Below are 13,441 nucleotides of genomic sequence, written 5' to 3'. Positions count from 1 at the left end.
AAACTTTGATAAAAATATTCAATCCAAAAATCACTTCATATTTCAAAATTCATAGATATTCTTAAAAAAAAAATCGATACGCAAAGATAAATATTCAATGTTCAATAATAATATAAAAACGAGGGAAGCATTTTTAATAAAGATAGACATTCTTACTTACATTTTATCACTTTGTCTTTGTTCCCTGGGTTCTCTGCATCTTCGTCCTGGTCCATCTTCGCCGTCTCCGTTTCCAATTTTTGTCGCCCATTGTCAGAAGATTCTCCCAATTAATTTACAGGAGCGCCATGTAATAAGTAGTGTGATGTTACTGCCTTCTAGGTCGTAATTAATTAAAACTCTCTTCTCAGTTCAAATACATTATATTATTTACACTCAACTCCATCAATGACTAACCATAACAATCTGTTTACATATATCAGTAGCGACCTACCTTACGTTAATTAAATACTTAGTACAATAATCTTTCTCCACCGAGTTAATGTTTATATACACATAATAACAAAACATGACAATTCAATGTTACTTGCGGTTATTGATACAAGAACAGATACTACATGGATTAATGACTTTGAATGAGTTTTAAACATATTTTGTACAGGGTGATATTATAATATCACAACAGTTATAAGCTAACAAAAACAGTTTTTTCTTAATTCTAATTGTAACAAAAGTCGCACACCCATACTCTGGCCTTTGCTTCTTTTAAGTTTAGATCCGTGCATTCAGAATGAGCCCATTTAGAGCACGTGTCACATCGAAACCATAACTCGTTGTTTTTGCCTTCTTCATTGCAAATCAAACACACTTTCTTCTTCATTCTCTGGATCTATATCGTTATCACTGTCATGATAAGATATTTCTATTGAAGTCCCTGAAGAAGAAGAATCGAATAACTGTCGTTTTGTGTTTTCATTTGTTTTAGTTTTTCTTATATTTTTGTTTATTTTAATTTTTTTGGTGGTTTTTAGTTTCTGTGCCTTTTCAACTGACTTCAATTGTTTTTTTCGTTCTTTGTCTAGCTTTTCCTTTTGTCTTTCTTCCAGAGCATTTATCACAGGTGTTGCTGGACAGGATCAGAGAAGGTAGTTTTTTCTACAGCGTCTATTTTTTATGATTGCTTGAGGAAGAAGAGGTAATCCAATTGTCGTTTGAATTTTCTTGGTTGGGGTTTGTGGTGCCTTCATTAAATTGCAAGTTGAAGTTGAAAGCATGGAATGACTGTCTACTAGTGGTGACTTCTTAGCGATGTTTACTCCAGAAGTTGAAGGCACTGACTCTGGCAAGATATTAGCGTCCACAATTTCGTAGTTGATTTCTGGTTGGCGAGATTCTTCTATAGGCGTTGGAGTTAATTCTCTTTCTGTTGTTTTTGATGCTTCAAAATCAAGTTCAAATCAGTGGCTCCAAAACCGCTTATGGCATTTGCAACCATTGCAACTTGCAAGTATGCTTTAACAAAAATGGAGGCTATATCATATAGAGTTATAGCTTTACCTGGAGTATTTATTAGGAAGTTATCACACGCTCTGCTGTAAGTAGTTTTCAAAGGTCTATACAGTGACACATCCAGCGGCTGCATTCTGTGACTTGTGTGGGGTGGAAATCCGATCACAGAAATAAAATTTTCCCGGCACAAGTTAATAGCTTCTAGGGTGACATGGCTAGCGTGATTGTCCATTAACAATAGTATTCTATTGTTCTCCCTGGGTCTAGCATGATGGATAAAGTGGTGTAGGTATTTTATGAAATTTTCTGAATTCATATAACCTGTTTCATGTGCAACCCCAACGAATCCAGGTGGCGTGTTGGCCTTATATGCTGGTTGCATTCTTACTCTTGGAAAAATTAAAAATGGTGGTATAAAATTACCACTATCATTCATGCAACAGACGGCTGTTACACTTGTACCTCTTTCTGCCGATGACACTTTTACAACTCGACGTTTTCCCCTTGGTTGTTATCACTTTAGGATTCTTAGTAGCAACAGTAGAAATACCGGTTTCATCAAGGTTATACATTTGGTTTGATGTAAAATTGTATTTTTTTCTAATGTCTTTTAATACATTAAAGAACTGAGAAACATTTTGCTGATTGAAGGCCATAAGCCTTGCAATGGACGTTGACTCAGGTGTTCTTAGTGACAATTTTTATTTTTTCATAAACCACTAAACAAAATATCGACCTGCTTTCTTTTTGGCTTCGATGAATCTATTAGGCATTTCACGTGTCTCTGCAGAGTCAAAAATGATTCTACTAAACTAGCGTTTCTCAACCTTTTACCCTTTGCGACCCAATCTTCCATAATTATTTTCACCGCGCCCCCCCTGGCTCAATAATTTTGACAAAAAACAGTAAAATCTTACTTTTTAGTATTGAGTGCTCTTTACGATTATAACTCCTATTCAGTGTTCATGTGTATTTAATTTTTTATTTTGTCAGAATTTTGTTTTGCTTTGATTTTAGTAAATTAGTTAATGATGTTGGTGTATTTTTGAAGTTATACTTCTTTACGCGCGATATGAGGGTGAATTTTAATAGGATTAAAACCTTTGATCCCGGCGCAGTCGCATTACAACTTTGTTCTGATTGGATGTTCAAATGACATGACAAAAATTATCCAATATGGCAGCTGTGGCACAGCTGTGGGACTGTGGTTTGGTTATGTATGGTTGTTGCGTTTTAAAATTTGTAGGAAGAGAATCAACAAACAAAAAGTTAGTTAATGGTTATACTGCCTTTTTCAATAGTTTTCATATTATATTTTTGGACTTATTAACATAGAAGAGATGATTGTTGCATGCCAATGTGAAAGCCCATCAAACTGTGACTAGTATGAGTGCCGCAAAATTATTGATAAAAAAACTATTAGCTCGAAGGCGTACAGAACTGTGGATAACAACAATCAACCGGGACGATCTACGATCTCGCTTATTCAAAGCTAAAGGATCTTACACTGGTAAGTGTTTTAAAAATAGTGGATCAAATTTTGTTATGATATTTGAACATAGCCACTTTGCACATATTTTGCATGACTGTGAGGCATTGGATCGGAGGCGGCAAACACTTTTCGGAGACATCGAAATGACTCCAAATTTATATGGCACCCACCCACTAGACCTGTACAAGCTGGTACAGGGTTCCAGAATTCTGGAATGGGTTTCATAAACGAATGGAAGATGTACAATAAGCCAAGTGGCTGTAGTACAACCGTTTCACAACAGACGGCTTCCAGGAAAAAAAAAAGACCAAATGCACGTTTATCAACATCAATAATATATTGTCGAATGTTCATCAGAAAACGTATTTTTGAAACGGCCTGCATTGGACGGAAACACCTAAAAATATATTCTTATGAAATAAAAATCTTTCGAAAAGAGGGCGAAAAATAAATTGGATTTTTTTACCTCAACTGGGATTCCCACCAATGCCTTTGGTATGAATCCCAGTTTCTAGACCACAACTTATAATTAATTTTTCGCTCTCTAAGACACAAACATTTTCCTTTGAATTTATGTAGAGTGTTATTTATTTTGAAATTTTAAATAGAGTATGGCTGTTTTGCAAGTTACTTCATCGGGATACTTCTGTAAATATCTTCGTAAAGTTGGTTCTGGTATGTTATACTTTCAGCTGTCGAATTCACACTTTTATGACTATCTCTAACATCGCTAAATGCTTTATTCATATCTTCTTTTGTCCAAGATTGTCGATTTGTTTTGCGTACATATATTCTGCCCATTTTTATAAGCTAACAACCCCACAAAAATCATAAAATATCAGAATAAACGGTCGTGGGTAAGTTGACGAATTCGTCACCTTACCTACTTTGTTGTTCGCCAACTTACCCTCCTAAGCTATTTCAAACAAAAACGTTGGTAGTAACAAAAGTAAATAAACTGTTAGGTGGGGAGTACGCGCCAAAACAGATGTGTTGACACGGTCGAAATTGCTTCAAGCGTTGCCACTGCCACTGCTTCATTTTAGGATATTCGTCATCTTACCTACTTCGTCAACTTACCCTCCTTTCCCCTAATCATGCCATTCGATTGTAAACATGCATATCTATCCCGTGTAAAACTTTAGTAAATAACTTTCAAATGCTCAACCGGCTAAATATCACAACTCTCACACCGACATTAGCACAGCGATAAAGGCACGAGAATAAACAAAATCGTCTTTATCTCGAAACTTACTTATTTTGACTTACTGCAGCCTTGCACTGAGGGTGCGATAAATAGAAATTTGGATGTCAAATCACTACAATTCTACAGGGTGTGAATGTTGCTACGAAATTAACAAAATAAACGTAATTATCTTTTAAAATACCTCGTATAATATTACAAAGCCTTATATTTTAAGAAATAAAACATCAAGGGGAATCCGAAAATGTAAAAATATACAAGGTGTACTATTAAAAAAAAAACATAAGTTTGTATCACCCTGTCAAAACGTGTGGCCCTGTACATTTGAAAGTATTTTTAAATTATGGTCCTACCTGTGCCCCACTTTTTACCTTTTACCTAACGAACGTTTTTTCGTATCATCGGCAATATCGACCGATAAATAGCGGACATGGGAGAGCCTACAATATACACTCATCACCAGTCCGCTTATCTAGATAAAAATTCCAACAGAATTCTGCAATCTGCATCCTTACCGCTCAAATATGAGTTAAATGAAATAAGGAACGACAGCTTTAGATTAAATTCGATTCGGGCTACCATCCTCGGCTGACCATGGTTTCTGCTTTTCAGCGTCTTCAGAGCTGCCTGTGGTGTATCCCGAAGCGAGCTGAATCCAAGCTGTCGAGGTACGCATATAAATAAAATAATAAATCAAAAATGAACAACCATTTTCAACCTAGTTTCAACACGAAACTACAGCCGCATTATTATTCCAGTTCAATCAGAGAGTGCAACAAGCACCTCTACCGGTTTTGAAACTTATTAGTCTCTCAACAGGAGGCACATATGCTGCTCTCTCTGACCCAACCAGGACAAACCCCGGCGTGCAGTTACGGATTGCAACGAAAGAAATGGCAGGGATGCTCTAGCGGCAACTGCTAGCAAAAGATTAAGTTTTTAATCTAATAGCACATAAAATAACATTAAAAATATTACTCTACATCCCACGAGATTGAAAAACAATGGGGACCTTCTCTGGTTACACCTCCGAGGCTTCTAAAATTTGTAAGCCATAACGGATGCTGAGACTAAAGAAGATGAGAGAATTTTACAATTTATAATTTACGTCCCATCCGCTCAGCGCGGTAAAGTTCGAACGAGAATGGTTCCCTTCGTACTCCAATCGGAATAAACATGTAAATCAAAAATGATATGTAAAATAATATCGTCACCTGAATGTAAGAACTAGGTAACTTAAATTTCAGTGTTTCGAGATAATGGCCAAAAACCATGTATTCATTTCTCTTCAGCGAAATATCTTGAAGCATGACACTTATTATATATCAGTTTTAAAGGAAAATAATTTCGTTTCTAGTCAACTCACTGATTTAAAGAAATATACACAAAAATGTTGGTTTTTAATATAGAACAAACAGAGTTATCCACTTATTACATTAACAAACTACTAAAATAATGTAAGAGTATAAAATAGGTAACTATATTTAATTTGTAATGAAAACTAGAAAATAATAGGAAAACTAAGGATATTTTTCAAATAAAAAGAAAACGGCCTTCAATATAATAATGAAATATTTTAATCTTCATTCTCGTCTGGTTCTTTTCTTCCGTGAGGTAAATTTGAATAAAAATTGAAGTATTCACTACTTACGGCAGCAGGTTTCATAGAAAACAAAGACATTAGGTCTTTATATTTAGCATCGCTAATTAGATAACAACGTGGTAAAGCAACATTTCTCGGAAGCATACGCAAGGCTTTTCTCCTGCAATCCACTTCTGTAAAGACATCTTCTTTGAAGGATTCCTTATATCCATATTTATAAGGGTCGTCTTTCTTAAATTGAAACCAACAGATTTTTTGGAAAAGAACCTGTTTATTGTCTGTGTCTGCTTTTCTCAGTAAGCTGTGTATGGGCAAATGACTTCCAATCTATAAAGCTTTCTGATTCAATGTCATGGACAATGTAAGGCTTGTCTCCTGTCTTCCTTGCACTTCGTGCTATTGTTCTCCAATCCCCTGGCCACAGTGCTTTGCCGATGCGTTTAAACTCTGTTCCAATAGCCGAGTGCATTGAATCGCACTCCATTTCGCTATGACCAGTTGTGAGAAATTTAAGGTGAATAATTTTGATATTTTTTATCACTTGAACAGCGTGCATACACATTGCTACGATATATTTGTTAAGATTTTGACCAACGCAACGATCGCTAAAACATCTTACTTCTTCGATGGTATCTGGAAGTGATTGAAAGTACGAAAAAAGAAGGCTGGCAATCTCACAACTACCTCTTCCACCTTGACCCTCATGCCACATGAAACAATCACCCTGTTTTGTTGCTACGTTAAAAATAGTAAAATTGTAGGTGGCTAGTCTTCGTTTGTAGAATAAAGCGTTGTTAGTTGGATCGCTGGGAGAAAGCAAAACCTGCTGTAAATCAAAATTTCAGCTTAGGATTTTATTACCACTTGCAGCTGCAATTTCTTCATCAATTTGTTTGGTGTTTTGAGCATCGGTCTTATTATCCAGATGCGTCTTATATTCGCTCATCGTCTCTTCGTCTGCATCGACTGTACTATTATAAGCTACCCATATGCGACATTGATCTTTTCGCGGTCTGTGAAAACCCAGATTAAAATTGTCTTTGAATATATTTCGATAAGCAGATAGTTTTGCCTTTGGCTTTTGTGTTTCTTCACACCATTTACTGTACATACGATACATGGTTACAAGGTTTAATGAAGGATCCAAATATTTTCTCTCAGTGTTAGCTCTACAATAATGTGATGGTACACATGGAAAACTTTGAATATGTGCTTTGATTCCATCGGTTAAAACAGGATCTAAAGTAAAGCTTTTTCCCTTTCCTCGACCATCACAGAGAGCTAATTTTGTTCCGATCTCTTCTGCATAGCTGTGTCCACAACACCTTTATTAATTCCTAAAGTATTTAAAAACATCGATTTATATACCTTCTTTTTTTTTCTCCATTAATAGGCATGAAGTACTTAACTGAGTATTGCCTTCTGGACTCTTCTTGCGTGGTCTTTGATTTTGTAACTGTCTTTTCCGTGTTTGCATGTATAAAATCTCGCTGAAGTACGTAGTTCGCTAGTTTATAATAAGATAGAAAAATAGCAAGTCTTTCATCTTCGGATCTCACAAAACATTTAAGCCTACACGATTCCCTGCAGGGAGGTTTCATTTGGACAGCCGGTTTAACTACTTTAACTGAAACATATTCCTGACCTTCAAGTCTTCTTTGTTTCCGGATATTTCTTGGCCAACGGGTTGGTTGCCTTTTTTTTCGTCGAGGTTTATCGGTTTCTGTTGGTCGTTCTTCCATCCCTGTCAATTTTACATTGACACTTGATGTATCGGAGTCTGAACCGTTGCTAGGAAAATACTTTGATTCATCTCCAGAAAAATCGCTTGTGTCAGAAAATTATTTGGAAATAAGTCTTTATCCTCTGGAGTCTTTGGATTAGTGTTTGAACCTAAAAATATATCCAAATCAAAAATTTTTACAACCAGATCTACGTGTGAACGATTTATTTATTTTTGAGGTTATAATAATCCACGTTTTAAAAATAAATTATCTTTAAGGTTGTTAAACAGGATTTTTTTTTATTTTAAACTTAAAGTTTTGTCGTTTATTAAAAGCGTTGTGGGAAGAACAAATCTAGATTTACCTCACAAATAAATACATAACCTATCATTTCCATTTAACCCATTTTACGTAAAAAATAACTCAAACTACTCTTACCTTCCGCCTGAGGTTCAACTTCACGTGCTAACTACACCATATTTTCTCCTCTAGACATCATCTTTACTTATAAAACACAATTATTATGCCCTAACGTCTTAAACATGTGCTAAGTAAATATTCTGAATATGTACACAAATTTGGAATGTTAAAACTAGGTAAGTCTAGATAGCCACTTCTTCCAAAACGGTCGGGTGATACGGTGATACGGAGGTTGCACAAACGAGCCACCTTTAGTTATATACTTACAACATGCAAAGAAGGTCGCTTGATATTTATACCTACTTTTTACATTGTCCAGTAGATGGCTCTTACCTATTATATTAAGGTACCTACTTTTTGTACTGAAAACTATATGGTATTTGAAATAATATGGTATAGATACCTTAAAATCTAAAAATTTCGAGTTACCTAGTTTTTACATTCAGGTGACGATATACGGGAAAGAAATATTCTCACCTTCGTCTGTGCTGCAACCTTTAGAGCGCTTTCGCCATCTATGGCTCATCAGTCAAGCTATGCAGAACAGACAGCCAGACAGCAAGACAGCCATGCAGTCATTATGAGACTAGCGCACTCTGAATTAGTTAGAAGCAACCTACCTTTGGCTCATCAAAAATGAACAACCATTTTCAAACTCTTTACCATTTACGAAGGGAACCATTCTCGTTGGAACTTTACCGCGCTGAGCAGATGGGACGTGAATTATACATTGTAAAATTCCCTCATCTTCTTTAGTCTTAGCATTCGTTATGGCTTGCAAATTTTAGAAGCCTCGGAGGTGTAACCAGTGAAGGTTCCCATTGTTTTTCAATCTGGTGGGATGTAGAGTAATATTTTTCATGTTATTTTATGTGCTATTAGATTGAAAACTTACGAGTAGTCTTTTGCTAGCAGTTGCCGCTATGGCATCCCTGCCATTTCGTTCGTCGCAATCCGTGCACGCCGGGGTTTGTCTTGGTTGGGTCAGAGAGAGCAGCATATGTGCCTCCTGATGAGAGACTAATAAGTTTCGGAACCGGTAGAGGTGCTTGCTGCACTCTCTGATTTAACTAGAATATGATGCGGCTGTAGTTTCGTGTTGCAACGAGGTTGAAAATGGTTGTTAATTTTTGATTTATCTTTTATTTATATGCGTACCTCGACAGCTTGGATTCAGCTCGCTTCGGGATACACCACAGGCGGCTCTGATGACGCTAAAAAGCAGAAACCATGGTCAGCCGATGGTGGTAGCCCCGAATCGAATTTAATCTAAAGCGGTCTTTTCCTACTAATTATTTAAATTTAAAAAATAAAATTTAAAATAATGATTATTTAACTTCGTAGCTCAATATCTCAAAACTTAAATGCCACTTGATTCCTTTTTCTACTAAATATTTTATAGGTTATAAAGTTTCGGATACGATGAGGAAAGGAATTCTGGATATAAATATGTACAAGGACGCCGAAAAGGAATTGATGTTGGGCTCAATCAGTGCTCTCACTGCCAGCGCCACTTGGTTGATAGTGGCTACGTTTTTCAAACTTCCTATTTCCGGAACACACAGTATTGTAGGGGCTACTGTAGGCTATAGCTTGGTTTTGAGAGGAAGTCAAGGTGTGCAATGGAAAACTCTTGGCAAAATTGGTAAGCCAAGCCCTTCAATATATTTTTTCTCAAATATTACATCATTGTTCAATTATACGTTTATTTTTCAGTTGGTTCGTGGTTCATTTCACCAGTATTTAGCGGCATCACTTCCTGTATTTTACTTTGGATTATTAAGCGATTCATCCTCACACGTCCCGATCCTTTAGAGGCAGGCCTAATGTCCCTACCGCTCTTCTACAGTTTCACCATTTTGATCAACATCTTTTCTATCGTCCACGATGGTCCAAAGCTTCTCCACATGGACAACATTCCGCTGTGGATGGCTTCTACTATAAGCGTCAGCATAGGTATCTTCGTCATGGTAATTACATGGTTATTCGTGGTGCCATGGCAAAGAAAAGTTATAAAAGAGCAAGAAGTCAAGGAAGAGAAGTTAGCTGTGAATTTTAATATAGGAGAATCTTCCGGTAAGTTTATTGTTTAAAATACCGGGTGTCCACTTATATTTTACCCAATTTTAACTGGCTATAACTTCTAAACGGCTCAAGGTAGAAATACGCGGTTTTCGTTGAAATGTTTTATTTTAGTAAAAGTTTTGTTTGAATATCTCTCTCTCTCTCTTGTCGTTTCCCTATTACTGAGGATCGTGATTTCTTCCAATATTAATTTACAATACAATTAATTGGTCGAATACAATTCTTAATTTGGTCGGACCATCTAGTTGGTGATTGTCCTCTTGATCTTCTCCCCGGAACGTTTCCAGAAACAATTAATCTCTCCAAACTCTCGTCATCTCTGCGAACCACGTGACCGAAGAATTGCAGAATTCGTTGCAGACATATTGTGGACAGCCTTGTTTTAATCTCTAGTTTGTTTAGAATGGAAACGTTTGTCCTATGAACTGTCCAAGGTATGCGCAGCATTCTTCTCCAGCACCACATCTCAAAAGCATCAATTTTTTGGCGCTCGCGTGCGCGAAGAGTCCAAGTCTCTGCCCCTTATAGAAGTATTGAGAATATAAGGGCATTCACCAATCTCATCTTGATATTTTGAGAGATAGATCTGTCTTTCCAAACTTTAGTTAGGTGACTCATCGCATTTTTTGCCATACCAATATGTCTCCGAACTTCTGCTTCACAGTTACCATCGTTAGTTATACTAAACCCGAGATAGACAAAGATGTTTACTATCTGGCATTTCTGTAACATGTTGGTCAGTTCAATAGTGTTGAATCTGTCGACCACCATTATTTTTAGCTTATCTTTATTGATTTTCAGACCAACTTTATTACTTTCGTACTCAACTCTTCGCATGAGATCAAACATTTCTTACGCATTTGCTGCTATAAGTGTAGTGTCATCAGCAAATCTTAAATTGGAGATTTTCCTATAAGCTACTGTTACTCCACCGGCCCATCCTTCTAAAGCCATCCTCATGACATGTTCACCATAAATGTTGAACATGTCAGGTGACAACACGCATCCTTGTCTAACACCTCGTTTAACACCTTGTTTGAATATATCAGTAGAGAAATATATGAACTAATATGTAACTTTCTTTTTAAAGTTGGTTATATGATTTAAAAACCAATATGTTGTATTACAATTATTATGTGGCTAAAGCTAGCTTCAAAGCCAACTCTTCAAACGCACATTCATCATTTCTATAACCCGATCTGTATATCAAAAGCAAGATTACTTTTTTTGTCCAAGTACCTATATTATGATTTTTGATCTATGATTTATGTTCTCTGAAAGTAAAGCCGATTCTCTCAGCCGATTTTGATGATATACATAGTTATAAACAAATGAAGATCAAAAAACGGTAAATATTCGCTTTTTTCGTATATTGCCAAAAAGTGAATCATTCTAAACAAATTTAAGAATAAGAAACTCATAAATCATATAAAAAACTTCAATACATATAAAAAACTTCAATATGGCGTTTGCTGAATATGTCTATCCTTATTTGTTGCTTAGAAAATTGCAAAATAAGTTATAAATTTTGAGATTTTATTAATGTTCATAACTTATGTAAAAATTAAGTTAGAACCTTCTTATTACACGGAATGCTGAGACTTCTTGTGCTTAAATTATATTTTAAATTTCAAAGTAATTGGTCAAATTGTTTAAAATTTATTTAATTTGTTTATCCCAAATTCATTTTTCTTGCAACACTATAAGTCAGAAAATTATGAGGTTACAGTAATACTTCGGACAGTTTATAAAAGAAGAACATTTATACTATTAAGTTAATTAAAAAAAATGACAAAAAGTAATTTTAAACAGTGTAAAATTATTTTGCAAGAACATGTCGATTTTTTGCTTACTTTTAAATAATTAGAATAGCTTTTTAACCGTTACCCTTAGAAAAATTATTTTTTCATATTTAGAAAGACTGAATTTTTATACACGTTTAGAAAGAAAAACAATTGTCCTAGGACAATTAGGGACGAAGTTAGCCCCCCCTTTCTTAATTCACATGTTCTTGAAAAATAATTTTGCAATATTTAGAATTATTTTTTGTCATTTTTTTTAAATTAAATTAATAGTGTAAATCTTCTTCTTTCATAAACTATCCAAAGTATTAGGTACTGTAACTTCATAATTTTCTGACTTATGGGGTTGCAAAAAAAATTAATTTGGGATAAACAAATTAAATAACTTTTAAACTATTTGACCAATTGCTTTGAAATTTAGCGTGTGATTTAAGCACCAGAAGTCTCAGCATTCCGTGTAATAAGAAGGTTCTAAGTTAATTTTTACAAAAGTTATGAATATTATAAAAAGCCAAAATTTATGATTTATTTTGCAATTTTCTAAGCAACCAATAAGGATAGACATATTCAGAGAACGCCATATTGAAGTTTTTTATATGATTTATGAGTTTCTTACTCTCAAATTTGTTTAAAATGCTTAACTTTTTGGTAATAAACGAAAAAAGCGAAAATTGACCGTTTTTTGATCTTCATTTTTGTTTAAAACTATGTATATCATCAAAATCGGTTGCAGGAAACATATAGGTTATTATTATAGATGCCCATACTACTCAAAAAATTTGGTTTCGGCTGGAGGGGGTTGTGTCACCAACATGATATTTTTTTCCCTTATTTCTCTGAAGTATGGCTCCTTTTTAATTTTCAGATACTTCGCCAGAAGGCAGTCCAAACCGCAAACTGAACCGCAACTCTGCCTGTCTAGAACGTCAATTAACCGTCATATCGGAGAGCACGGAACTGCAACAGCTCGACCAGAACCGTATCACCGCTGCCAAGTACATTTTCCCCGTGCAAACGACCGATAAGCACGTTTTCACGCCAGGAGCGAAAGAGACTGAAGTGCGCAAACACGCCAGACCTACCGAGCTTAAACTCGTCGAGAGTACAACCAGTGTAAACCCCGCTTTATCTCCAAGCTCAAGCGGCGTTCCATTGATAACCAAGAGGAATTCTGCCGGGCGCTGTGATCAAGGTAATCGCTTCCTTCGGCCAGGGGACGATTGCGCCGTTAGTACCTACCTGTTATAATCCGGTCTCGATAAAGGGTCTTATAAGCTGTAGGCACGATTGCGCCGGTCGCAGATTTAATCCTTGGGTACGGGACGAAGTTTTTATTGTCCCCATCCTAATATTTTGCACTTTATGTTATGTTTTAATACAAAATAAAACCAATCTTTACGGTAAACTAAATAGTATTCACCCAAATGTAATTTCGAACAAAAATATAAAGAATACTTATTTCTTATTATTAAGAAGTTATTACGAGCATTAATTGAAAAACAAATGTGAAATAAGTAGATGGGATTTTTTAAAGTCAGCTTCATTTCACTACCGTAGTAAAATGCAGTTTTAATTTAATTAATTAGGTGTAGATACGAGTATACATAAGTCCGTATGTGTAATTGTATATTCTTGAAATTATTTCTTATAATTTCTTAATAT

General features: G+C 35.4%; 1 protein-coding gene across 1 annotated transcript in view; it reads left to right on the top strand.

The window, feature by feature from the left end:
• Positions 1–13,027, top strand: part of LOC126882589 (sodium-dependent phosphate transporter 1) — a 91,887-nt gene extending 78,860 nt beyond the window's left edge. Inside the window, exons 4-6 of the mRNA XM_050647562.1 lie at positions 9,295–9,537; positions 9,609–9,968; positions 12,645–13,027. Of these exons, the coding sequence (XP_050503519.1) occupies positions 9,295–9,537; positions 9,609–9,968; positions 12,645–13,027 (986 nt within the window). The remainder of the gene's footprint in view (positions 1–9,294; positions 9,538–9,608; positions 9,969–12,644) is intronic.
• Positions 13,028–13,441: the final 414 nt, after the last annotated feature.

The sequence above is a fragment of the Diabrotica virgifera genome, chromosome 3 (assembly GCF_917563875.1).
Source record: "Diabrotica virgifera virgifera chromosome 3, PGI_DIABVI_V3a".
Taxonomy (NCBI): domain Eukaryota; kingdom Metazoa; phylum Arthropoda; class Insecta; order Coleoptera; family Chrysomelidae; genus Diabrotica; species Diabrotica virgifera.
Note: the sequence above shows the minus strand (reverse complement) of the source record. Positions and strands in the feature narration are given on the sequence as shown.